The sequence below is a fragment of the Protopterus annectens genome, chromosome 12.part0 (assembly GCF_019279795.1).
Source record: "Protopterus annectens isolate FY-2018-M chromosome 12.part0, PAN1.0, whole genome shotgun sequence".
Lineage (NCBI taxonomy): Eukaryota > Metazoa > Chordata > Ceratodontiformes > Protopteridae > Protopterus > Protopterus annectens.
In genome coordinates, this window is record NC_056746.1 from 652,465,432 (window position 1) to 652,492,979 (window position 27,548).

Consider the following 27,548-nt stretch of genomic DNA (forward strand, 5'->3'; position numbering starts at 1 on the left):
AGGAAGGTCGGGACAAACCCCAGATTTGAGCCCTCTGGAGAGAATTGGATCACAGCTGTCATGAGCCGAGGCACCAAGGAAAAGGGAAGGATCCACCAAAGTAGGAACAAAGCCCAATCTCTCAGACCTGGTACCAACCTCTTGGATCCGAGACCTATCCTGATCCAAAGGCATCGGAGCAGGGCTGGTCAGAGTTACTGTCAGAGCTGAGGAAGGTAGCTTCCTTGGATCCGATGTCAAACCTCTCAGAAACCTAGGATCCTGGGACTCTAAAATCGCAGGTTGGAATGGAGAAGGAGACGGAACTGATTGGACTGGTGTCCTCATGGAACCTGGAGGGGATGGAGCTGGCAAGACCCCATCTGGATCTGAGCCCTAAGGAATCTCCGCATCAGCATCTGTTCATGTCAAGAACACACAAGCTCCCTAAAGACTTGGATGAAGTTGTAAATGCTGGCCTGGGGTGCTTGATTGGATTTTGAAATAACTTGATGGGTAAAGTTGGAGACATGGGTTTTAGGACAATTTCCGGGGTACGTACTCTGCTAGTCAGATCTGATGGATGGGGATCCAAGACAGAGGTGGACTGTATAGGAGAATCGGTAGAAGGACCTGAGTCAGTCAGAGACAAAGGTTGCTGTGGATCAGAGGGGCTGCCTGAGAGGCTTCGGATCTGTGGGGGGTCAGATCCAAGACTTTTCGAAGCCTTTCGGAAGGCACAGAGGAAGTCTTTGGGGATTTGGAATGATGCATCTTCCTCGGCTTCAAGGCCACTGAAGCTGGTTTTGAGGGGATTTGAGCCCCAAATTGAAGAAATCCATTAAGGATCAACTTGTTTCTCAGACATATTTGGCAGAAGACAGTAAACACTGGAAAAAAGAAAGGGTTTCCTCAACTTAAACTTTAACCGGAATGTTAAAAGTATGCAAACTATAAGCTAACAGTATAGAAAAACTACAACTTTTTTTTTTCTAAGGCAGAAAGTAGAACAACAGTAAATTACCAGTCAAGACCTAGCAGCAGTACTACAGAAAAGGGGGAAACAGGAAACTATCAAAAAATCCTAAGGCCTGTAAACAGCTGAGGGAATAAAAAAAAAAAAAAGAAGTCATGTACGTACCATAACGTTCCATCTGAGTAGTTATACTTCATTTTTCTGCAACCTGTGGGTATACGGATCCGTATCGGCAACTTTTTTTTTATAGAATCTGCTCCAAGCTCCAAGCTCCTCCCCTTACCCATAATGCCTTACATCTCCTATCTTCCCCTCAGATCGAGTTTGCTGCAACTGAAAACATACGTAACTCAACCCAATAAACCAAGCCTGAAAAGACAGGACAAGGTCCGGGGGACGTAGGGAGGGAATGTTGCAGAATAATGAAGTATAACTACTCAGACGGAACGTTTATGGTGAGTACATAAAATGAAGTTAACTACTTCAGATGAAGTTATCTGCAACCTGTGGGACAGAGTCCCCAGCTACTCCGATCCTGGGAGGCCCTTATGGAAGGATATTCCTGAGTACCGCAGAGCCAAAGGATGCTCTACCCCTTGAAATCAGATCTAATTTGCAATGGGAAATGAAGGTATGTGAATTGGCCCAGGTCGCTGCTGCACAAATATCGTTGAAAGGCACCCTAGACCAAAAGGCAGCAGAAGTCTCCATGAATCTAGTAGAGTGAGCCATAACAATACCAGGAGGAGATGAACCTTTTGCCTTGTAGGCATGTGAAATGCAAAGAGTGATCCATCTGGCCAAAGTAACTTTAGAAATAGCTTTTCCCATAAAAGCTTTGGAAAAGGAAACAATTGGTCAGTCTTGTGGAAAAACTTTGTTCTATGAAGATAAAAACGAAGCCGTCTATGAACATCTAACAAATGGAGTTTGTATTCACCTTTATTTTGGAAGTTAAGAAATAAAACGGGCAGATTAATGGACTGGTTTATGTTTGCTTCAGATGTCACTTTAGGTAAGAAGGAAGGGTTAGTATGGAGTGAGACCCTATCCTTATAGAAGACCAAATACAGAGGCACAGCAGACAGAGCTTGCAGCTCAGAAACCCTCCTAGTAGATGTAATGGCGACTAGGAAAGCGGTCTTCCAGGACAAAAATTTCAAGTCCACCGAAGATGCAGGTTCGAAAGGAAGAGCCACCAATGCCTGTAAAACAAAATTAAGGTCCCAAGGAGATACGGAATCCTTGACAGGTGGCCGTAACAGAAAAGTACCTTTAAGAAAAGCCTTACACAGCCTAGAGGAGGCTAAGGCCATGTTGTCTTCACCAACGTGAAAACTGGAAATGGCTGCCAATTGTACTTTCACTGTGGAGGAACTAGCTCCTTGCTGAAAGATACCAGACAGGAAGTCCAACACTGCTGGAACAGGGGCTGTAAAGGGATAAATTTTTCTCTGTGAGGCCCAAATGGAAAAGTGCTTCTATTTACTGCAATAAAGTTTCCTAGTGGAGTCTAAGAGAAGCCACCAGAATGGATTTTACCAGGGATGAAAGACCGGGAGTCCTGGCAATTAACGGAATTGGAGCAACCAGGCTGTCAGCTTGATGCTGTCCAGATCGGGTAGACATGCCCCCGACAGATGGGAGATTAGATCCGGGCAGGGATCCCAGAACCCACGGGGGAGCTAAGAGATGAGACCAAAGGAATGGGAACCAAACCTGACAAGGCCAGAATGAGACAATGAGGATCACTTTGCCCCATAGTCGGCAAGCTTTCTGAAGAAACTTCGGAATGAGTGGCAATGGTGGATAAGCATACAGAAGCCCGGGGGGCCAAGCATGGACTAGAGCGTCTCTGGGGACTTCCCCTGGTAAGGGAATCAGAGCAAAGAAATTGCTGCACTTTGCATTGGAAGTTGATGCGAAGAGATCGCAGCAAGGTTGACCCCATGCAAGGAAGATCTCCTCCGCTACTGACTGTTTCAGAGACCACTCGTAAGGCATCAGAATGGCCCTACTCAATCTGTCCGCTAAAATGTTGGAGTGCCCCGGGATGTGCATTGCTATCAGAAACCGACCGGTGGAAATTGCCCATTCCCACACTCTCATGGCCTCGCAACATAGAGGGTAGGATCTAGTTCCCCCCTGCTTGTTGATATACCAGACAATCGACATGTTGTCTGACTGAACTGCAATCAATCCGAGAGGGAGGACTGTGTGAAAGGCTTCCTACGCTAAAAGCACTGTCCTTATCTCTAGAACATTTATGTGCAACTTGGTCTCTGACTGGGACCACGTGCCTTAAACTGTCCTTCCCGAACAGTGTTGCCCCCACCCGTGGTCACTGTGGCTTGGACTGGAGATGACGCGAAGGGGCTTCCTTTTGATATCTCCGGTGAACTTAACCACCAAAGAAGAGATGTCCTGCAGACGTGACTGATCTTTATCGGAAATTCCATGGGCAGGTCTAGAAAAGACAATTGAGCAGCCAGAGTCCATTGAAGAACCCGCATGTGAAGGCGCGGACAAGGGAGAATTGATATGGCGGCAGTCATGGAGCCCAGAGCCCAGACAACCTTGCTCTCCTTTGAAGACTTGGAGTTCGCTATCTGAGCTATGTGGCACCTGAGGTGTAGGATCCTGTCTGGAGTTAAGAATACCTTCATCTGCAAAGTGTCTAGCCATGCCCCAATGAAGTCTAGAACTTGTACTGATTGCATATGGGATTTGTGAACATTGACTGTAATTCTCAGAAGATCTGACATCTGAATGAAATAATCTCGGGCCAGACACAAGTGATGCTTGGTGGGTGCAGCAAAGAGCCAGTCCAGGTTTGGAAACACCTGAATACCCTGAAGCCTCAGGTGAGCCACTACAACTGCCATTAATTTGGTGAACACCCTGGAGGTTGTGGTGAGACCAAAGGCTAGGGCTCTGAACTGAAAATGACTGGCTCCCAGCCAGAAGCGCAAAAACCTACTGGAGATTCTGTGTACTTTGATATGGTAGTAAGCATCCTGGAGGTCTAACGAGCACATCCAGTCGCACTCTCGGAGATAAGGTAGAATGGACTGTAGGGAGACCATCCAGAATTTCTGTTTGGCTACCGACAGGTTTAATGTTGACAGGTCTAGAATGGGCCTGAGGTCCCCCGTCTTTTTTGGCAACAAAAAGAACCCTGAGTAGACGCCTGATCCGGACTGATCGGGGGGGAGCTATTCGATGGCTCGTTTGAAAAACAGCTTTGAAACCTCTAGAGCTGTGGCCTCCCTGTGAGCGGGTGGAACATCCGGGAGGTGTTTTGTAATATTTGGAGGGGCAACAAACGGGATAGAGTAACCTGTAGATATTATCAGTAAAACCCAGCGATCTGTCATAATGGACTCCCATGCTGCTGGGTGTAAGGACAATCACCCCCTGACTGCCTCCAGAGTAGGACAGTCGGGCAACCCCTCAGGGCTGCTGACTGGGTCTATCAGCAAAGGGTTCCCTAGACCCAAAATTCCTGGGACCCCCTCTACCTCTAGGTTGGCGTCGATCCTGTCCCACTCTGCCTCTGGGGGAATAGTTGTCCTGAGAATCCCGGGAAAACTGAGATTTTTGGAACCACATCTTTTTCTGCCTTCTTTGATTCCTAGAGAAGGACTGCTGAGGGTTAGAGAAGCAGACTCTGACGACAGACAAAGTCTTCCCATCCTTTTCTCTCTGGACAAGTATGTCCCAAAAAGGGAAGAACCGTCATAGGGAGCATTGATAAATGACGCCTTGAAAAGGTCCGCAAACTGACACAACCTGAGCCAGGCATGACACCTCATGGCTATGCCTGTCCCAGCCACCCTAGCTGCTCCTTCCGTGGCATGGGAAAGCAGCCGCACTGACGTGTTTGAGACTGACTTCAGAGTAGACATCTTCATCGAGAACAACTGTCTGTCCAGCGGCGATAAAGACTCTGGGAGCGACTCAGCGAATTCCGAAGCAAGGTCTCGCTGAAGCCAAATCACATGTGCCAAATAATTCAGCGCACGGATAGAAAAGGTTGCTGAGCAGTAGACACGCCTCCCAAACCTATCCACCGACCTGGACTCCTTGTCTGGAGGGTGGACTGAGGAACTCTTCTGTGCTAGTTCCTTCTTTGTGGCCGCTGCAACCAACATAGCATCAACTGGGGCTCCTTTCGACCAGGGTTGTCTGTCAGAAGTGGGAGATAAAACCTTGTCAGGGTATTTAGGGATGGGCTCTACGGTGTCAGGCTCCTTTCATGCCCTCGTGGTGATGAGGTCCACCAAGGGGTCCACTGGTGGGGACACCCAGGAAGAAGATGGGCCCATGCCAATGGACTCCAGGAACACTGACTCATCCCCAAAAGGTTTTGGGGCTTACCAACCTCCCCTCTGGTGGAGGATCTCCATAATTTCTCCAAAAGAGACATCTTCGGGAGGTGACCTGGGGGGAACCTTCTCCTTCATCTAAGTCAGTGTCTGCAGTGAGGGACTCGGGGGAGTCCAAGTGCCTCCTTTTGCACTTGTGCTTACGGTGACCCTCTTCGGTGAGACTTTCAGAAGGGGATCCATAAGCCGCAGGGGTTTCCTCAGGGAAAATAACCTGGGGATCCTCTGGCATGGGCTGTCCCTGAGACAGGAGGAAGGAAGTCGTCACCAAATCCAAGGGGGTCTGGGTGGTATCCGAGGGGATGGGCTGGGGTCTCAAACCCTAGGAGATAACCCTCTCCACCACTTCGAATGCCGAGGGAGAGCCCTCCTTGGATCCAAAGCGGGGACCGGAGCCAAAGCGAGGGTAGTCTGAGGACCGAGGGAATGGCTCAGATCCAAAAAGGTCGGAGCTGAAGAATCCAATCCCCCGGGTCCAAGTCCCTGTCCGCGGCTCTGAGAGTCACTCGGACCCGAACAAGTCGGATCCGAGGAACCCAAGATAACAGCCGGAGTCGAGGTTGGAGGAACCGTCGGCGCCGAGCTACCAGCTCCGTAAAACCTTGGATCCAAGAGCACCGAAGTAGGGATTGGGGAAGGAGAGATGGGGTGTAAAAGAGGCATGGAGGTCCCCCCTCCAGAGGGAGCGGGGCCTGGCAAGACTCCCATCTGAATTTGGGTCTGAATAAATCTTCGCATCATCCTGTCCATATCCATGTCCGATAGGCTCAGAGTCAACCACGAAGAGGCCACTGACTCGGATCTGGCTGGTCTGCGCAGTGGAGAGGAAGGCCTCGGGTGCGAATGTTCCAACGGCTCCGGTGAGAAACAAGGGGACCGGAGCCATGGAGAAACAGGCCTCATGGTCTTAGATGGGTGGGCTGAGAAAGAGCTCCCTGTCTGGGGATCTCTTACGATGCCTGTCCTTTTTCTCCATATCCTCTCTGCACCTTTCTTTATCTTTTTCTCTTTCTTTCTCTTTTTCTTGGTCAGCCATGCTGACAGAAGATTTTTCCTTAGAAGACCCATCACCAGAAGATGAGGGAGGTTCAGTCCCTATCTGGGTGGGAGGTGGTACTGCCGAGGCAGATTCCAGCATTGTAGCAGGAAGAAGGCCTTTGGCAACTAGCTTGGCCTTACGATCCCAAAGGGCCCTAGGATTAAAACCTGAACAGACAGCGCAGTGAGTGGACAAATGTGCCACTCCCAAGCAAATTACACATAGAGTGTGACCATCGGCCGGGGAGAGCTTATGGCCACACTCTGTACATATTTTAAAGACGGGCTTTGGCTGGTCAGCCATAGTCCTGCACTCAAAGGTACAAACACTACCTCTCAGAACCACACACAACACAGGTAGGGGAAACGGCAGGCCTAACTACTACTCTACAAAACTTTTTTTTTTTTTTAAAACACAGTTGACCAAGCGAGATACTACACAAGGGGAGGAAGGGAAAAATTTTATTCAAGCACACCCAGAAACCAGAAAAAATTACCACTTGCTATCCCTGAGCTCAGAGCAAATGAGACCACGGTGCACACTACTGGCACGGCAAACGAGATCTGGGGGAAGATAGGAGATGTAGGGCATTGTGGGTAAGGGGAGAAGCTCAGAGCAGATGCTAGGAAAAAACGTTGCCAGCTCAGATCTGATACGGATTCGTATACCCACAGGTTGCAGATAAAATGAAGTTAACTACTTCAGATCTAAATTTTAAGATAACAACAAGGCAGAAAAAAGCACCAGAACTATATAGAAAAATTCACCAAAAAGACACTCTTACACACGATCTTCAGTCTTGCAGCTATGGCGGCAAATGAGATCTGGGGTGTTGGGGATAGTATGGAGCATTATGGGTAGATGGAAGAGCTCGAGCTTTGGATCTGAAATCTTGTGTATGCAGCCAAGTCAGATCAGAGGATTGGATCCCAGACCCATTTGTCAAGAATGAAAATTACATCAGATCACAAGATTAAAGCATTTCATATATGCTGAAATCCAACAGTATGAAATGGCTGATGAACTGAGAAGCAATGTAACAAATATTCTACAAAATACAACCTCAATGCAATACTGTCTTATAAGACCTGTGAGAGCAACAGTGTCCACCACATAAGTGCAACACAGAAATGCTGTCCTACAAGTCAAGGCTCAATGCATTGCAAGAGAGATGATATATAACTGTGTAACTTGAGTGTATGAGCAGCTGCTGCTCAAAAGTTGTCTTTGTTGGTTTAAGTTTGGTACAGTTTTACCCCACTTAACAGATATCATCTTTTTTTCTTACCTTATTTAGTAATAGATCCACAATCACTGTGCCACCACTGTCATCTCCAGAGTTCAGATTGAAGAGAAGCACAGTAGGCTGATTAGCAGCTACAGTCACATTAGGTCCATTTACAATAGAAAATTTGGCCGACAAGACATCCAAATCTTCTCGCAGAACTGTCTGGTGTCGAAAGCAATTGCCCACAATCTGCAATGTGTCAGAGAGACTTCTACTGATGTTCCACGTATTGCTGCTGCTTCCCTGGTTCTCGGTTGCTATGGAGAAGTAACTGCTGTTTGGACCAAAGCTCTTAAGAATTCCCAGAACAGAACTGGTGCTCTCCAACTTGCAAGCTAAAAAAAATGAGCACAAAGAAAACAATGTTTTAAAGCAGACAAAGATTTTACGCATTACATTTTAAGCAGACTTACTCCATTAGAATAACATCAGCTGTATTCTGTTTGCACACATAACTGATCTAATGAAAGGTCAACTTGTATAACTGTCCTATAAAGCAGTGCTTCAACCAACTTATCTGTATTTTTAGAAGTCTAAGTTCAGTTCAAAGTTAGTACTTATTTTCATTCAAAACTCATTTTGAATGCCTCAAGCATTACATAGCTACCCAAGTCACAAAAACACTTGTACAGCTGAACATTTTTCATTTAAATACCTTCAACACTAAAGTCATAAGCCAGACAACCACTTGTAGTATTAAATATTCTATACCTATGGACTGTCAAAATATTAAATAAATGGAATTGCAAAAGTCAATGGAAGAGCAAATATTTGTAATCTCAGAAGTAGAGAAATGGCAGTACCCCTTGTCCTGAAAATGATACAAGGCTCTTTGGCAGTCAGGTGGAGTCAGGGCTTCACTGTTCTTAAATCTTTTTCATGGTGTTGGGACTGGAGTATGAAATATGAGGACATTAAGATCAGGCGTGGAGGAGTAGATCTCTATTATCTACAAATAATGAAAGATCTGTACTCTGAATCCCTGGGAAACTTTTCGCACATCATCGATTCAAAAATTTCCCATGGTCATTCTAGGCAATAAACCTGCCATGCAAAAGGCAACTAATACATAGCACTTCAAATTGTGGTGCATGTCTTCCCAAACTTATTCATAAGTTGCTTTATTCAATCATTCATCCTGCATTTATTAACTGGGTGGGTGATACTGTACAAAGACCTTCTCCAGCCATGGCCCAGGGTATCAGAAAATTGCATTTATATGCATATACATTTACGAATACCGTTACATTTATAGACACATACATTATTTACAAATGAAATTCATGTATAGGGCAATGAAAAATCTAAATACAAAATGCAGCTACATGTTTACTATATTAACAATGAAAGAAGTGAAACATATGATAGAAGCTTTACCAAAAATTATATTTGGGTGCAGGGAAGAATTTACTTCTGACAAAAAAGTAGAAAACCAGAGAAGAACCAACCAGCAGAAGGTGAGCAATCCAAAGGACACCAAGTTTATTGAAGTTAAGCGTTTTCCTCTCTACTACAGACACTTCTTCAGAACAAGGTTGCACAAAAACCCAGCCAAATATATACCCACCCCTCAATTAGCCATTCAAAATCGCGCCAAAAATTTTAAAGCAATATATACACATCAAATTATAGCAGTAAAAATATTGCATGTAGCAAATACCAAATCTAAGTCAATGTTACCATAAAATATTATAATATGTTAATAAATTATTAAATAAAATCCATATTAACTTTACTAACCTAAAATTCGATCAAGTTTTAAAACACTAGCAATGCTTATAGTTTCATTGATACCTAGGTAACAAGAGGCATTTAAAAACAACTGTCATCTCAATTCCATCATATCCAAATGCACATCTGTAATGCACCCCTGTTCATCCAGAACTAACTGCTGTAAAACCAAAAATTTAAAATCATGTGTTGGATTTTCATTGATATGTCTATACAAAGCACTAGTAACCCTACAATGTCTCATGTCACCCAGATGTTCACCTATTCTTAATTTAAATTTTCTACAGGTTTTCCCAATGTAGAATCTAGAATATTTTCCACATTTAGCCATATACACAACATTTTTACTATTACAATTGTAGTGGTCTCTAATATTGACAGTCTTCCGATTAACCATAAATTGACCTTCAGTTTCCATTATAAATGGACAAAAAGAGCAGGAATTACATTTAAAATGACCTACTTTTCTATTGATTCTGCCTTCATGTCTAATACTTTACAAAATGTTCTTTATAGATTTGTCCCTCCTAAAAACATGTCTCGGGTTTTTACCACCTTTCAACCCAACATTAACATCAAATTGAAGAATCTCCCAATTGGCATTTACCACATCAATAATACTGTTGGCCATGCCATTGTATGTCAAAATGAAGACTGAGTTGTAAAAAACTTTTTCATTACTAGATCTATTAGTACTCACAAATTTGTGGCCCATGTAGATTTTTTGATAAAATTAGATTTTATTACAGATATGTTTAAACAAAGGGGATATCCTGACTGTCTTTTGGATGACCTCGGTCATGAGGTAACACAAAAATGTAAACAAGGTTTATATTGACCCATATTGGGCCTATGAAAAAGTCTTTGCTTTTAACAACCCAAAAGGAAAGGAAAACACGGACACTTTTCTGGGCATTGTGGTGGTCACTGCCACAGTTTCCCAAGAGCAGTCACTCCTTTCATCTAGGAAATATAGAATTCTATTAACTCACAGGAAAGGAAAACACAGTTTTCTGGCTGTTACTAAACAAACTTAGGGATACTGTTATATTTATACACAAGTCTGGGCATAAGTTTAAGAGTTCATTTGAAAGGGCTCAACCACATAAATGCATTACAGATTTTATGAGAAAATATGAAGCCTGTAAACATTCGAGATTTATTAATGACAACCCAAATTTAGTAGTACATGATTATAGGTTAATCCCTACCGTTTTAATTGTGCTACAGGTGTGTGATATATGTGGTTACTTGTTCACAATGTCTAGCATTTTATGTTGGCAAAACAAAAAGACATTTACAGTAACAAATATATGAACACTTGTATAGGATCACCAAGAAAGACTGCAAAATGCTTTACTTAAACATTCCACTCATTGTAAAGAATTTAGGAAATTTTAATTTTTACTGTTGAAAAACTCAAAAACTCAGGGGAAGGCAACTGGGAGAATGTTCTTTTGCATGAGTAGATGATTTGGTAAATTAAACCTAATATACCTGTATTCCTTTGAATTAATGCGTTTGCGTCAGTATGATCTGTTCTTAAATCTGAAGCCAACAGGAAGTGAAGTTTTATCACATGTTGATTCATAAAAAATGACAGCTGGTGGTACTGACTACTTGGATGTGAATATAACAGATTTGGTTACAGTCGTATTTATTAAAGAAGTCCTCACACGCACACGTGTATATAGACAGATCGATAAAACAATCTTCCAAGGATGATCCCTAGTAGTTTAAAATGCCCTTTGGATTAAGAATTTTTTAAAATGTTGTTACCTTGACTGATCTAAGTTATCCCTACTATGTTGCAGGGTATCAGTGAGGTTGACCAGCTAGAGATCATACAGTCCAACAATAAAGATACAAATTTCAATCAGCCAAGTCAAAAATAATTTTGAAAGGAAAAAACAGTTGAGAAATAATTAAAAAAATCTGCTAAAGAAAGTAATATGGAAAGAACTCCTCCTCAGTTCTGGTTTAACCCTTTTTTAGTTTGGGTTCTGCTCACAAGACGGATAAGCACTGCTCATTGAAATACAGTGGCAAGTGTTGTCACTTACATGTAGAAGTCTCACAGAAGGTGTGGGTGGAGTCTGGGTTGTGGCCTTTCCTGACTGCTCTAAATAGAAGACAGGGCTTGAAAGTCTCCTATTTGGTAGGTATTGTCCTTTAGTGAGTTGGTACAGTGTCATATTCCATCTCAGGCAGTGTGGATGTTTTGTACTGTTACAGTGGCATTTCGTGTCAGTGAATGCTTAAAATAGCGAACACTGACCTATTGATGCTTTAAGAGTGAAAGCTGACAATCCCGAAGACATGGAAAAGTGATTTTTTTCCCAGGGAAAAAAAAAATCGCTGGGCCATTTTTGGGACTTTGCTATTTCCTCCACTGTGGTGCAATCTCGAAGTTGGTATATTTAAGTAGGGGGTGGGGGGGTGAAGCCCCCCACTTTATTTTCTGTTTTGAACTTTTTTTTTTTTCTGGAACAGCAATTTTTTTTTAACCTGGGAAAAAAAAAATCGCTGCTCCATGTATTCGAGATTGTCAGCTTTCACTCTTAAAGGGTCGATAAATCAGCGTTTGCTGATTTAACATAGACCCTTTCATTTAACATGTTTGGGGGGGGGTGAGATTGTGACCAGAGGAGGGAAAAACTTGTTCTGCTGCTCTTTTGCCAAAAGCTTCATCAGATCCAACCCCCAACGCAATCCAAAGAAAAACATAGTACCAAGACGCATTGCATAACATGAAAATCAAAAACACGCCTAAAAACTAAACAGTACACTTCTTTTCTTTTGGCTGTTCCCATCCGTTAGGGGTCGCCACAGTGGATCATCTGTTTCCATTTCTTCCTGTCCTCTGCATTTTGCGTTGTCACACCAACCACCTGCATGTCCTCTCTCACGACATCCATAAACCTTATCTTAGGCCTTCCTCTTTTCCTCTTACCTGGCAGCTCCATCCTTAGCATCCTTTACCCAATATACCCAGCATCCCTCCTCAGCACATGTCCAAACCAATGCAATTTTGCCTCTCTGACTTTGTCTCCAAACCACCTAACCTGAGCTGACCCTCTAATATACTGATTCCTAATCCTGTCCATCCTTGTCATACCCAGTGCAAATCTTAAACATTTTTAACTCTGCCACTTCCAGCACTGACTCCTACCTTTTTGTCAGTGCCACGGTCTCCAACCCATACAACATAGTTGGTCTCACTACCCTCTTGTAGACCTTCCCTTTCACTCTTACTGGTATCCGTCTGTCACAAATCACTCCTGACACTCCTCCACCCATTCCACCCTGCCTGTACTCTCTTCTTCACCTCTCTTCCACACTCACCATTACTCTGAACTGTTGACCCCAAGTACTTAAACTCATCCACCTTCGCCAACTCTACTTCCTGCATTCTCACAATTCCTCTATCCTCCCTATCATTCACACACACATATTCTGTCTTAGTCCTGCTGACCTTCATTCCTCTCCTCTCTAGAGCACATCTTCACCTCTCCAGGGTCTCATCAACCTGGTCCCTACTCTCACTACAGATCACAATGTCATCTGCAAACATCAAAGTTCATGGGGCTTCCTGTCTGATCTCGTCTGTCAACCTATCCATCACCACTGCAAATAAGAAAGGGCTCAGAGCTGATCCTTGATGTAATCCCACCTCCACCTTAAACGCATCTGTCACTCCCACTTGCAGACTTCACCACTGTCACACTACCCTCGTACATATCCTGTACCACTCTTACATACTTCTCTGCTACTCCTGACTTCCTCATACAATACCACAACTCCTCTCTAGGCACCCTATCATATGCTTTCTCCAAGTCCACAAAGACGCAATACAATGCCTTCTGACCTTCTCTATATTTCTCCATCAACACCCTCAGAGCAAACATCGCATCTGTAGTGCTCTTTTCTGGCATGAAACCATATTGCTGATCACTAATTATCACCTCCCTTCTTAATCTAGCTAAACTAAACTAAAAAACTAAACTAAAACTAAACAGTACACTGACAGCATATATTGTGATAATCATTCAATCCATTCCTAATTACACTGTTCTACATTCATGAAGAACAGAAACAGCACTAGTTTGAGTACCTAATTATTCTAAATCAAAGAGGTTTTTAGGGAAACCTAGTCCTTGTGTGAAAACTGTAGTGTGCTTGGAGGAATAGTGGGTCATGTTACTGAGGCTGTATCAATACCCCTCCCAGAGTCCCTGGTCCCTATCACTTGGATCCCAATCATGAACCAGTGGAGCCTATGAACCTGTAAAAGTTAGAGATTAAATTCAAAATGTATGGGGTTAAAAGAGAAAAAGGGGAATAATGAGATGCTGGGCCAATGACTGCCAGCTGGAACAAGTGCTCATGATTTTAGCTCAACCTTGATGAGAAAGCCCAGCATGGATCTCGGCAGAGATACTATTTTAGCTGATTTGCACCAGAGTTGGCTTTTGCTATGAAGACACCAAAGAATCTCCATAAAAAAATTAAAAAGAAAAGATTAAGGCATCTCAGAGGAGCTAGAGATCCATTCTACCTAACAGCTGAAACAAAAGCATCAAACTGTGAATGAAACAGCTCTAGTAATAGGGGTGGAGGGTGCAGCCAGTCACTATGCAGACACCACTGTTAAACTGCTGATAGATGGGGCCAGTCTAGCCACATGGCTAGCCAAAAGTAGAGTTGCTGTGACCAGAAATGTGAAGGATTCTCTAAAGGAAGATATGTTTACACCTTAGTAAACCCCCTAACAACTAAAAGGGTGTGCAACAGAAAGCTGTCAATAGGATATATGCAACTGGGAGCCATGGAGTCTTTGACTATAAAAAAGTCTCTATATGTGGGAGTCACATAAATCTAAATAAGCCGTGAACAAAAAATATTACAGTAACAGCATGTGACTGTGAAAATCAGATAGTAATTGTTGTATCCACTTTAAGTGAACCTAAACATTCTGAATCCATGGATTAGATTATAGGGAATCCTGGTTCCTGAAAGGAAAACACAGTGAGCATGATGGGGGAGGGCAAGCCACGTGGATAAATGGTAGGATATTGGCAAAGGCTCTTGCCACCCCCATAGTGCCTTTTTTAGGCAAGGCTCAAATTCTAAACCTACCACCCTAGAACACAAAAAAGTAAAAAAACTAAGGGTAATGCTGCTCAATGCCAGAAGTCTCAATCTCAAGATGCACGCACTCGAGGCCCTTCTCAGTATGGAGAACATCGATGTCTGTGCTGTGACAGAAACCTGTTTCAAGGCTCCTGAGAGCACCCCAGCACTAGCAGGTTTCACCTCATATCATGCGTTCCGGCCCCAAAATCCGGACAACACCAAGAAAGGAGGGGGGGTGTCCATATTCATAAAGGACACCCACACCTCAAGGTTGGTGGCAACGCACGATGCATCGGAGACCATCCAGGTGCAATTAACCACAGGCAAGACTGCTCTGCAATTTGTAGCATGTTACAGGCCACCCTCTCAAACTCAGGAACCTCACATGGCCTTCCTGAAAACAATGGAGGGGATAAATGTATCTCCAAACACCATCATACTAAGTGACTTCAACTACCCTAATATAGACTGGGAACACTACTCAAGCCCAAACACTCTAGCCCAAAGGTTCCTGGAGTTCATAAACTCAAATGCCATGGAACAACTAGTCACCATCCCCACAAGAGGAGAAAACGTACCTGATCTCATCATCACGAACATGGGATCACAATGTTCAACACCGGAAGTATACCCCTCACTGGTGAGATCAGATCATAAACTAATCTCGCTGGAGGTCCTCATCCCGCCCCCACCTGAAATAAAAAAGACCACAGTGAAAAACTTCTCAAAAGCCGACTTCACACTTCTAAAAACTAATGTGGTCTCCTTTAAGGCCCTGAGCCAGTGGTAAACATTACTCAAACCGCTGAATCACTTACAAATGCCTTCTACCAGCACCTACAGGACTGCATGGATCAGGCAATCCCAAACAAAACTAAGACTCTTTGTACCAAAGGCAAGCGTCCAGTCTGGTGGGCCCCAGCCATAAACAAGCTCTACAACAATAGGAGGAAGCTACTACAAGATAGAGCAAAATCCTTGAAAGGTAAGACACCTTTGATCATTATAAGTAAAAAACTAAGAGCTCTCATAAAATCATCCAAGGCAAATTTTGAGAGAAAAATCGCCAAGAACTCAAAAGACAATCATAAGGCCTTCTTTAGCTATGTTAGAAACCTAGGAGGAAACTCCCAGATATGCTCAGAATTAGTTCAAAATGATGTGAAGATTACTGAACCTACACACATTGCCAACATACTGGCTGACAGGTTCAGTGCAAACTTCTCCCAAAAGGAGAGATATCTATACCAGAGGATTGTAGCCCCCAAACATCTCCAACGCCCATGTGAGAACTGCTCTCTCCAAAGCAAAAACACAGCATCCATGGGACGGATGGTGTCCCCGGCTGTGTGCTCCACGAACTCAATGAGGAATTAAACCCGCAGTTAGGACAGCTGTTTAATCTTAGCCTCACCTCAGGATACGTACCAAGGAGTGGCGCATGGCGACTGTGGTCCCACTTCACAAGGGCGGTGCCTCCACCGACCCTGGAAATTACCGTCCCATTAGCTTGACAAGCCTTATCTGCAAAGCCATGGAGAGGATCATAATGGAACTCATAAATAAAGACATAGGGAACTTGCAGACTTTGGATCCAACCCAGTTTGGCTTTGTCAAAGGCAGATCATGCCTTTTAAACTTGGTTGACTTTTCGAGACAGTCACCAAGGCCATTGATGAGGGAAAGGCAGTCATACAGCCTACCTTGACCTGGCAAAGGCCTTGACACAATACCCCACTCAGGTATCATCGAAAAACTCATCAGCTTGAATGTAAACCCATACATCACAAGATGGGTTGCAAACTGGCTTAGTGACAGAACCCACAGGGTCAGAGTTGCTGGAGCCATGTCAGACTCAAAGCCTGTCACAAGTGGTGTCCCACAGGGTCAGTCCTGGGTCCACTCTTGTTCGGCATCTACTTTTCTGAAGTACAAGCAAACACAGGAGGGTTATGGCTGACAAAGTTTGCAGATGACTGCAAACTGGGCGCCATAGTCGAAAACACATCTGACACAGATATCCTTCAGAAGGGCCTCACAGAAGCGGATAACTGGTGCCAGAGCCATGGCCTAAAGTTAAATGCCAAGAAATGCATAGTCATACCCTTCGGGAAAAACAAGGTTACCCCTAGCTACCATATAGGTGGCAATCCACTGAGCACAGAAGAAGTCATCAGGGATCTGGGGACCCAGGTTGACAGTAGCCTTCGTTTGACACTCATGTTGCTAAAGTGGTTAGGAAAACCTTCTACATTGCCCACCTGATCATGAAGGGATTCACATCTAGATCAAGGGAGGTCATCGTCCCCCTGTACTCATCACTCATTAGACCTATGATTGAGTACAATGCCCCATTCAGAATGTATCTGACCCGACACCTGCAGCAGCTGGAAAGGCCCCAAAAGTTCCTCACCAAAAGGATAAAGGGTCTCAAAAATATGTCTTATGCTGCCCGACTGAAAGAACTCCAGCTCTATTCAGTCTCATACCGCTTGCTCAGAGGTGACCTGTGCCTGACATATAAGGCCATGTCAAACCCTGATTTGATGAATATGCTTCACCTCAAAAAATCTAGATCCCTCAGAACCACAAGGCGGGAGACTTAAACCTTGACACGGTTATTAATAGAACGTGCTGGAGGGACAGATTCATCACCCAGAGACTCCCTATGCTGTGTAACAAAATCCCGGTACATGTGAGGCAGAGCACCTTGCTGGCCTTGTTCAAGAGGAATCTTGACCAATGGATGGGGGATCGCAGATATACCCCAGGGATTACTTCAGTGTCACTGCTTGACAGAGGCACAGCAAAATAATAGGCATAGTTTTATTCAAACTAAAGGGGTGGCGAAAGCCAAATAACTATGGGCTAGGCTTATAAATGCCCTTGGGCAGATAGCCTAGTATGAACCTATGAACCTATATACCCCCACACACACATACAACACATATGTGTGTGTGTGTGTGTGTGTGTGTGTGTGTGATTTCATATACATATATATATATATATATATATATACATATACATATACATATACCCCCATTTGCATGTAAATAATTTGTGTATGCATATGTATGTGTGTGTGTGTGTGTGTATATATATATATATATATATATATATATATATATATATATATATATATACATATATACATATATATATATATATATATATATATATATATATATGTATATATACCCCCCCCACACACACACACACACACATGCAACACATATATGTGTGTGTGTGTGACTTCATATATATATATATATATATATATATATATATATATATATATATATATATATATATACACCCCCATATGCATGTAAATAATTTATGTGTATGCATATGTATGTGTGTATATATATATATATATATATATATATATATATATATCTACACACACACACACACACACACACACACACACACACACACACACACACACACACACAGGTCCACCTCAACCCATCGAAATTATGTTTCAACAAAACGTAAACAGGCAAACTCCTTTTCGTGAATGCACTTTTGCGAAAAGGCAACTAAGTGAAGAGCAATGGGGGCTGTTGCTTAGATCACGGCTCAGCGGGGATAAGGGAATATTCCCTTTTCCCCACTGTAGTGCGACCTCACAGTGAGAATATAAAAGTAGCGGGGTATGGGGGATGCAGGGGGGCTTGCCCCCTAGCATAAACGTGGCTCGTGCTTTTTTTTTCAGTTTATTTGTATTTCGTGACGGTACATTTTCATGAAAATGCACTTTCGCGAAAAAGAGCTCATCTGTTTAGATTTCGTTGAAATGTAATTTCGATGGGTCAAAGTAGACCCGCATACACAAATTATTTACACGCGTATGGGTGTGTATGTATGCATGTATCTATACATATATATATATATATATATATATATATATATATGTATGTGTGTGATTTTATATTATCTATATATATATATATATATATATATATATATATATATAAAATGTGTGTGTGTGTGTGTATAAAAAAGGCACACAGATGTTGATGTCCTTAACATTAATAAAACAAAAAAAATTGACATGTAATTATGGAACTTCTGAGACGCTATCTCCAAGCATGGAAGTAAACAGTGTTTATAATAAGACCCCCCCCACCTCCCATACAACCCCCACACTCTGAGCTGAATTTATATTCTAATCCCAAAGACTGTACAATGACAAGTAAATGGCATATTCCTGGATTCTACTTATGAGACAGTTTACTATCCAATGGTTTATGTAGGTATTAACATTTAAATGGGAGAGTTTATCAACAATGCCAATGTGTAGGAAGGTGCTGTGGGCCTTTGTGAGGCCTAGAAATGTGGTGTGTACAGATATCGCTCATCCATTGCTGCAGTAACCCTCTCAAAGATGTTAATCAGGTTAAGTAGGCAGGGTTTGCCCTTGACAAAAAATGAACTGGGTTGGGTCAAGAGTCTGTAGGTTACCTATGGCCTTATTTATTAATTCCATAATGATCCTCTCCAAAGCCTTACAGATGAGGCTAGTCAAACTTATGGGTCTAAATCTCCCTGGGTCAGTAAATGCCACACCTTTGTGCAGGGGGATAGCTGTTGCTGTCCTCCATTCATCTGGCACAGAGCTTGTTAGAGACTGATACTGAATAACCTCTGTAAAAGATTTGACAGGTCCTGTTTCTGGCTGATCACCAGGCAGCCTGGAATGCTATCCAGACTCATAGAAGCAGTGTTTCCAGACAGAAATTACTTTAAGGACTTGTTTTTGAAAGTTTTAACAGGGGGTGTAGATCTGGGTAAATGACTTGGCAATGTAAGGGGAGAGCCGGTGGGAGGTGAAGTTAGAGCTACATTTATCCACTAGTAAACTGGCTATGTCCTCAGGGTCCGAGTATGTGATATTTATTATTAGATCTCTGCTTTGCTGGACATGGTTTCTGACATTTCTAACATAGCTAAAGAAGGCTTTATGTTTGTTTTGCCTTGGTGGCTATTTTTACCAAGTATCTAGCTTTAGTTGACTTGATCAGGGGACTGGAGTTCCTTGTTAAGTTTAGTAAAGAGTGGTTTTGGCATTTTGAGAATTGATTTATTTTTGTGTGTAGTAAGTGTAGTAAGTGTTTTCTTTATTATAAAGCCTATTTATATTTAGGTTCAAACACGGGGTTTACTTTTGGAATTTGGTGTTGCATTCATTTGAGGAAGACAGATGCATCTTTGCAGCTATCAACATGTGCATAAAATTTTGTAGTGAATGATTCCACATATGCAGAGGGGTCATCATGATGGAAGGCACTTTTGAAATTAACCAGGTCAACACTCACGTTCTGTAAATTAGCCTTAGCATAATCTCTGAATACAAAAGTTATTTGTGATGCTTCTGGCTTTAGTATTACAGATCAATAGGCAAGTACTAGGCTAGCTGACCCTGCTGGACACTTTAAGCTGAGCCAATTTTCCTTTTTGTACTCGGAATAACCCATCCTATTTGGTTACAGAATGACCTTAACCATCCCATGGTCAATAATTATATATTACCCCTAATTAGAATAACTGGGATCATACCACAAATAATTTGAGTGGACCCATGCTTGGGATAAAGCATTTAGGAGCTGCATCTGCCCATTAGTAGTACAGGGGGGCACTCCTGTGGTATATTTTCTGCTTCCCATCTGTAGACCTAAGTTAATCTTGAAAGTGCAGAGGGATGTACTTTGTTTTATGTGGACTGTGAGTCTGTTCCCCAGCAGTGGTATCCTCTGCAAAATATACCTGTCCTCCAAACTGTTCTGTTCATGTTACAGAAGAGGTTTAGATCCCTAGAACATTCCATCCTTGAGAAAGAGAAGAATCTGCCCCCCTGGCCTTTGTGCAAGGACTCCTAGAACAGAACTTTTTCAATTGTCAGTTTTGAAATGGGGGAAAACAAGTCTCTTTGAGGAGTTCCTGGCAGCTGGATAATGTTCTGAAAGACCCCCTGTATGTAACATCCATTCATAGGGGGTTTGTGCAGGTTCTACTCAAACTGCTTTCCACAGTATTCTGCTCTGACAGAATGTAAGCAGCCTGCAGGGAGAGGTTGTGTTACATTACAACTCCGCCCCTTGCTTCTTTATGTATCACATGACAGTGATGTTGTCTGGCATAACTAGAAGAAATCCTGAAGCCCACAAATGGTTCAGGGTTTTGAATGTATTTACTAATGCCATAATTTCTTAGATGTGTATGTGCTTACTTTTGAAATGATTGTCCCAAACACCTTTCACCTTGACTCCACTGGGTACAGCTCTCAAAGCAAAGTCTGAAGCAACCATAGTTACACTGGGAAGGAGCTGATGAGTGAAATTGGAAAACTTGGATTCAGTAAACTGATCTAACCACCAGTGAAACCATCCATGGGACCGGATGGTGTCCCCGGCTGTGTGCTCCACTTAACTCAATGAGGAATTAAACCCGCAGTTAGGACAGCTGTTTAATCTTAGCCTCACCTCAGGATACGTACCCAAGGAGGGCGCATGGCGACTGTGGTCCCACTTCACAAGGGCGGTGCCTCCACCGACCCTGGAAATTACCGTCCCATTAGCTTGACAAGCCTTATCTGCAAAGCCATGGAGAGGATCATAATGGAACTCATAAATAAAGACATAGGGAACTTGCAGACTTTGGATCCAACCCAGTTTGGCTTTGTCAAAGGCAGATCATGCCTTTTAAACTTGGTTGACTTTTTTCGAGACAGTCACCAAGGCCATTGATGAGGGAAAGGCAGTCATACAGCCTACCTTGACCTGGCAAAGGCCTTCACACAATACCCCACTCAGGTATCATCGAAAAACTCATCAGCTTGAATGTAAACCCATACATCACAAGATGGGTTGCAAACTGGCTTAGTGACAGAACCCACAGGGTCAGAGTTGCTGGAGCCATGTCAGACTCAAAGCCTGTCACAAGTGGTGTCCCACAGGGTCAGTCCTGGGTCCACTCTTGTTCGGCATCTACTTTTCTGAAGTACAAGCAAACACAGGAGGGTTATGATGACAAAGTTTGCAGATGACTGCAAACTGGGCCATAGTCGAAAACACATCTGACACAGATATCCTTCAGAAGGGCCTCACAGAAACGGATAACTGGTGCCAGAGCCATGGCCTAAAGTTAAATGCCAAGAAATGCATAGTCATACCCTTCGAAAACAAGGTTACCCTAGCTACCATATAGGTGGCAATCCACTGAGCACAGAAGAAGTCATCAGGGATCTGGGGACCCAGGTTGACAGTAGCCTTCGCTTGACACTCATGTTGCTAAAGTGGTTAGGAAAACCTTCTACATTGCCCACCTGATCATGAAGGATTCACATCTAGATCAAGGGAGGTCATCGTCCCCTGTACTCATCACCATTAGACCTATGATTGAGCACAATGCCCCATTCAGAATGTATCTGACCCGACACCTGCAGCAGCTGGAAAGGCCCCAAAAGTTCCTCACCAAAAGGATAAAGGGTCTCAAAATATGTCTTATGCTGCCCGACTGAAAGAACTCCAGCTCTATTCAGTCTCATACCGCTTGCTCAGAGGTGACCTGTGCCTGACATATAAGGCCATGTCAAACCCTGATTTGATGAATATGCTTCACCTCAAAAATCTAGATCCCTCAGAACCACAAGCGCGGGAGACTTAAACCTTGACACGGTTATTAATAGAACGTGCTGGAGGGACAGATTCATCACCCAGAGACTCCCTATGCTGTGTAACAAAATCCCGCTACATGTGAGGCAGAGCACTTGTTGGCCTTGTTCAAGAGGAATCTTGACCAATGGATGGGATCTAGATATACCCCAGGGATTACTTCAGTGTCACTGCTTGACAGAGGCACAGCAAAATAATAGGCATAGTTTTATTCAAACTAAAGGGGTGGCGAAAGCCAAATAACTATGGGCTAGGCTTATAAATGCCCTTGGGCAGATAGCCTAGTATGAACCTATGAACCTATATACCCCCACACACACATACAACACACATGTGTGTGTGTGTGTGTGTGTGTGTGTGTGATTTCATATACATATATATATATATATATATATACATATACATATACATATACCCCCATTTGCATGTAAATAATTTGTGTATGCATATGTATGTGTGTGTGTGTGTGTGTATATATATATATATATATATATATATATATATATATATATATATATATATATATATATATATATATATATATATATATATATATATATATATGTATATATACCCCCCCCACACACACACACACACACATGCAACACATATATGTGTGTGTGTGTGACTTCATATATATATATATATATATATATATATATATATATATATATATATATATATACACCCCCATATGCATGTAAATAATTTATGTGTATGCATATGTATGTGTGTATATATATATATATATATATATATATATATATATATCTACACACACACACACACACACACACACACACACACACACACACACACACACACACACACAGGTCCACCTCAACCCATCGAAATTATGTTTCAACAAAACGTAAACAGGCAAACTCCTTTTCGTGAATGCACTTTTGCGAAAAGGCAACTAAGTGAAGAGCAATGGGGGCTGTTGCTTAGATCACGGCTCAGCGGGGATAAGGGAATATTCCCTTTTCCCCACTGTAGTGCGACCTCACAGTGAAAATATAAAAGTGGGGGGGTGGGGGGGAGGCGGGGGGGCTTGCCCCCTAGCATAAACGTGGCTCGTGCTTTTTTTTTCAGTTTATTTGTATTTCGTGACGGTACATTTTCATGAAAATGCACTTTCGCGAAAAAGAGCTCATCTGTTTAGATTTCGTTGAAATGTAATTTCGATGGGTCAAAGTAGACCAAGATACACAAATTATTTACACGCGTATGGGTGTGTATGTATGCATGTATCTATACATATATATATATATATATATATATATATATATATGTATGTGTGTGTGATTTTATATTATCTATATATATATATATATATATATATATATATATATAAAATGTGTGTGTGTGTGTGTATAAAAAAGGCACACAGATGTTGATGTCCTTAACATTAATAAAACAAAAAAAATTGACATGTAATTATGGAACTTCTGAGACGCTATCTCCAAGCATGGAAGTAAACAGTGTTTTTAATAAGACCTCCCCCCTCCACCTCCCCATACAACCCCCACACTCTGAGCTGAATTTATATTCTAATCCCAAAGACTGTACAATGACAAGTAAATGGCATATTCCTGGATTCTACTTATGAGACAGTTTACTATCCAATGGTTTATGTAGGTATTAACATTTAAATGGGAGAGTTTATCAACAATGCCAATGTGTAGGAAGGTGCTGTGGGCCTTTGTGAGGCCTAGAAATGTGGTGTGTACAGATATCGCTCATCCATTGCTGCAGTAACCCTCTCAAAGATGTTAATCAGGTTAAGTAGGCAGGGTTTGCCCTTGACAAAAAATGAACTGGGTTGGGTCAAGAGTCTGTAGGTTACCTATGGCCTTATTTATTAATTCCATAATGATCCTCTCCAAAGCCTTACAGATGAGGCTAGTCAAACTTATGGGTCTAAATCTCCCTGGGTCAGTAAATGCCACACCTTTGTGCAGGGGGATAGCTGTTGCTGTCCTCCATTCATCTGGCACAGAGCTTGTTAGAGACTGATACTGAATAACCTCTGTAAAGGATTTGACAGGTCCTGTTTCTGGCTGATCACCAGGCAGCCTGGAATGCTATCCAGACTCATAGAAGCAGTGTTTCCAGACAGAAATTACTTTAAGGACTTGTTTTTGAAAGTTTTAACAGGGGGTGTAGATCTGGGTAAATGATTTGGCAATGTAAGGGGAGAGCCGGTGGGAGGTGAAGTTAGAGCTACATTTATCCACTAGTAAACTGGCTATGTCCTCAGGGTCCGAGTATGTGATATTTATTATTAGATCTCTGCTTTGCTGGACATGGTTTCTGACATTTCTAACATAGCTAAAGAAGGCTTTATGTTTGTTTTGCCTTGGTGGCTATTTTTACCAAGTATCTAGCTTTAGTTGACTTGATCAGGGGACTGGAGTTCCTTGTTAAGTTTAGTAAAGAGTGGTTTTGGCATTTTGAGAATTGATTTATTTTTGTGTGTAGTAAGTGTAGTAAGTGTTTTCTTTATTATAAAGCCTATTTATATTTAGGTTCAAACACGGGGTTTACTTTTGGAATTTGGTGTTGCATTCATTTGAGGAAGACAGATGCATCTTTGCAGCTATCAACATGTGCATAAAATTTTGTAGTGAATGATTCCACATATGCAGAGGGGTCATCATGATGGAAGGCACTTTTGAAATTAACCAGGTCAACACTCACGTTCTGTAAATTAGCCTTAGCATAATCTCTGAATACAAAAGTTATTTGACGATGCTTCTGGCTTTAGTATTACAGATCAATAGGCAAGTACTAGGCTAGCTGACCCTGCTGGACACTTTAAGCTGAGCCAATTTTCCTTTTTGTACTCGGAATAACCCATCCTATTTGGTTACAGAATGACCTTAACCATCCCATGGTCAATAATTATATATTACCCCTAATTAGAATAACTGGGATCATACCACAAATAATTTGAGTGGACCCATGCTTGGGATAAAGCATTTAGGAGCTGCATCTGCCCATTAGTAGTACAGGGGGGCACTCCTGTGGTATATTTTCTGCTTCCCATCTGTAGACCTAAGTTAATCTTGAAAGTGCAGAGGGATGTACTTTGTTTTATGTGGACTGTGAGTCTGTTCCCCAGCAGTGGTATCCTCTGCAAAATATACCTGTCCCTCCAAACTGTTCTGTTCATGTTACAGAAGAGGTTTAGATCCCTAGAACATTCCATCCTTGAGAAAGAGAAGAATCTGCCCCCCTGGCCTTTGTGCAAGGACTCCTAGAACAGAACTTTTTCAATTGTCAGTTTTGAAATGGGGGAAAACAAGTCTCTTTGAGGAGTTCCTGGCAGCTGGATAATGTTCTGAAAGACCCCCTGTATGTAACATACATTCATAGGGGGTTTGTGCAGGTTCTACTCAAACTGCTTTCCACAGTATTCTGCTCTGACAGAATGTAAGCAGCCTGCAGGGAGAGGTTGTGTTACATTACAACTCCCGCCCCTTGCTTCTTTATGTATCACATGACAGTGATGTTGTCTGGCATAACTAGAAGAAATCCTGAAGCCCACAAATGGTTCAGGGTTTTGAATGTATTTACTAATGCCATAATTTCTTAGATGTTTATGTGCTTACTTTTGAAATGATTGTCCCAAACACCTTTCACCTTGACTCCACTGGGTACAGCTCTCAAAGCAAAGTCTGAAGCAACCATAGTTACACTGGGAAGGAGCTGATGAGTGAAATTGGAAAACTTGGATTCAGTAAACTGATCTAACCACCAGTGAAACTCAGTACAAGGACTTGGAAATACTGAGAATGCTGGAGTTAGGTCCAGACTGATTTGTGAAACCACAGATTTTCCTCATTTATATATGGCAAGAGGGATCATCAAATTGCAGAAGCCATATATGTTAATATTTTTATTTCTGTTGACCAGGAATGTCCGACTGGGTAGGAAATTACATCAGCAGACACATTTGCTAAAGTGAAAACAAACAACTCAATGTATCTAGTAGTATGAGACTTGTTGCTTATGGAGGTGAAGAAATTCAAACCGAAGGTTCAGTGATGCTTTCATGTTACTTGGCCGAGGACTGTTATAACTTGTTATTCTATGTAGTCCAAAGACTAGTGCAATCTTTATTGGGTCTCAAAGATAGTTTAAGAATGAATCTGCTTTCTTTTGCTAAAGAAGTTCATCATGTAAGTGCGTTTCAGAGTTCTAATTTTTCTGAAGCCATTTTCTCAGAGTATGCTGATGTTTTCAATGACAAGTTAAGCAAACTTCTAGTTGTGAAGTTAGACCAAGAGGTCACTCCAGTAGTCAGACCAGCAAGAAGAGTTCCAATAGTTATGCAGGACAAAGTTAAGGTTTAGATGAATAAAATGGTGCAGCAAGGAGTGATCTGGCCAGTCACAGAACCAAACGGGTGTCGTACATGGTAGCAGATCACATAAAAGGCTCAGATGAAATCAAAATATGTATTGACCCAAGAGATCTGAACAAACCATTGAAGAGACAGTATCATCCAATGAACAGAGTCAAAGAGGTCTCAGCCTTAATACCAAATGCCACATTTTTCTCTGTCTTGGATGCAAAGAGTTTGTGCTTGATCGCAAATCTTCATTTCTAACTACTTTTGGTACTCAGTTTGGTAGATACAGATTCCTAAGGATGTCATTTTGGAATGAATTCTGCAAGTAAAGTCTTTCAGCATGCAACATAGCAAATCTTTTCGGGTTATCCTTATGCCATAATAATAGATGATTTATTGGTTGGAGGCAATGGTGAAGCAGAGCATGATAGTAACCTCAAGAAAGTTCTAGACATAGTATGTAAAGTAAACTTGAGGCTCAATCCTCTGAAGTGCAAATTCAGACTTCCAGAAGTTACATACGTAGGTCATTTGTTCACAAGTGCAGGCTTGAGACCAGACCAAGCAAGCAGCTATTCTTCAGATGTCAGCACCAGACAATGTACAAGCTCTGCATCGTTTTCTAGGCATGGTCAACTATTTAGGCAAGTTTATACCAGACTTCAGTAAGTTGACAGCACCTTTAAGAGAGCTAATGCACAAAAATGTTGTGTTGTCATGGTTGGAAAAGTACTGGAAGGCATCTGAAGACCTTAAGCAGAAAACTGCTACCCCACCTACATTAAGATACTATGATGTGAACAAACCAGTTATTCTTTCCTGTGATGCTTCAAAATTTGGTCTTGGCACAGTTATACTTCAAGAGGGCAGACCTGTAGCCTATGCATCTAGAATACAAACCCAAACTGAGATGCAGTATGCACAAATTGAGAAGGAGATTTTGGCAATAGTATTTGCATGTTCCAAGTTTCA

The 27,548-nt window shown here is 42.2% G+C and overlaps 1 protein-coding gene across 1 annotated transcript in view; it reads right to left on the reverse strand.

Moving 5' to 3' along the window:
• Positions 1–27,548, reverse strand: part of PGAP6 (post-glycosylphosphatidylinositol attachment to proteins 6) — a 750,660-nt gene that overhangs the window by 231,237 nt on the left and 491,875 nt on the right. The window contains exon 6 of the mRNA XM_044089784.1: positions 7,671–8,005. Coding sequence (XP_043945719.1) covers positions 7,671–8,005 — 335 coding nt within the window. The remainder of the gene's footprint in view (positions 1–7,670; positions 8,006–27,548) is intronic.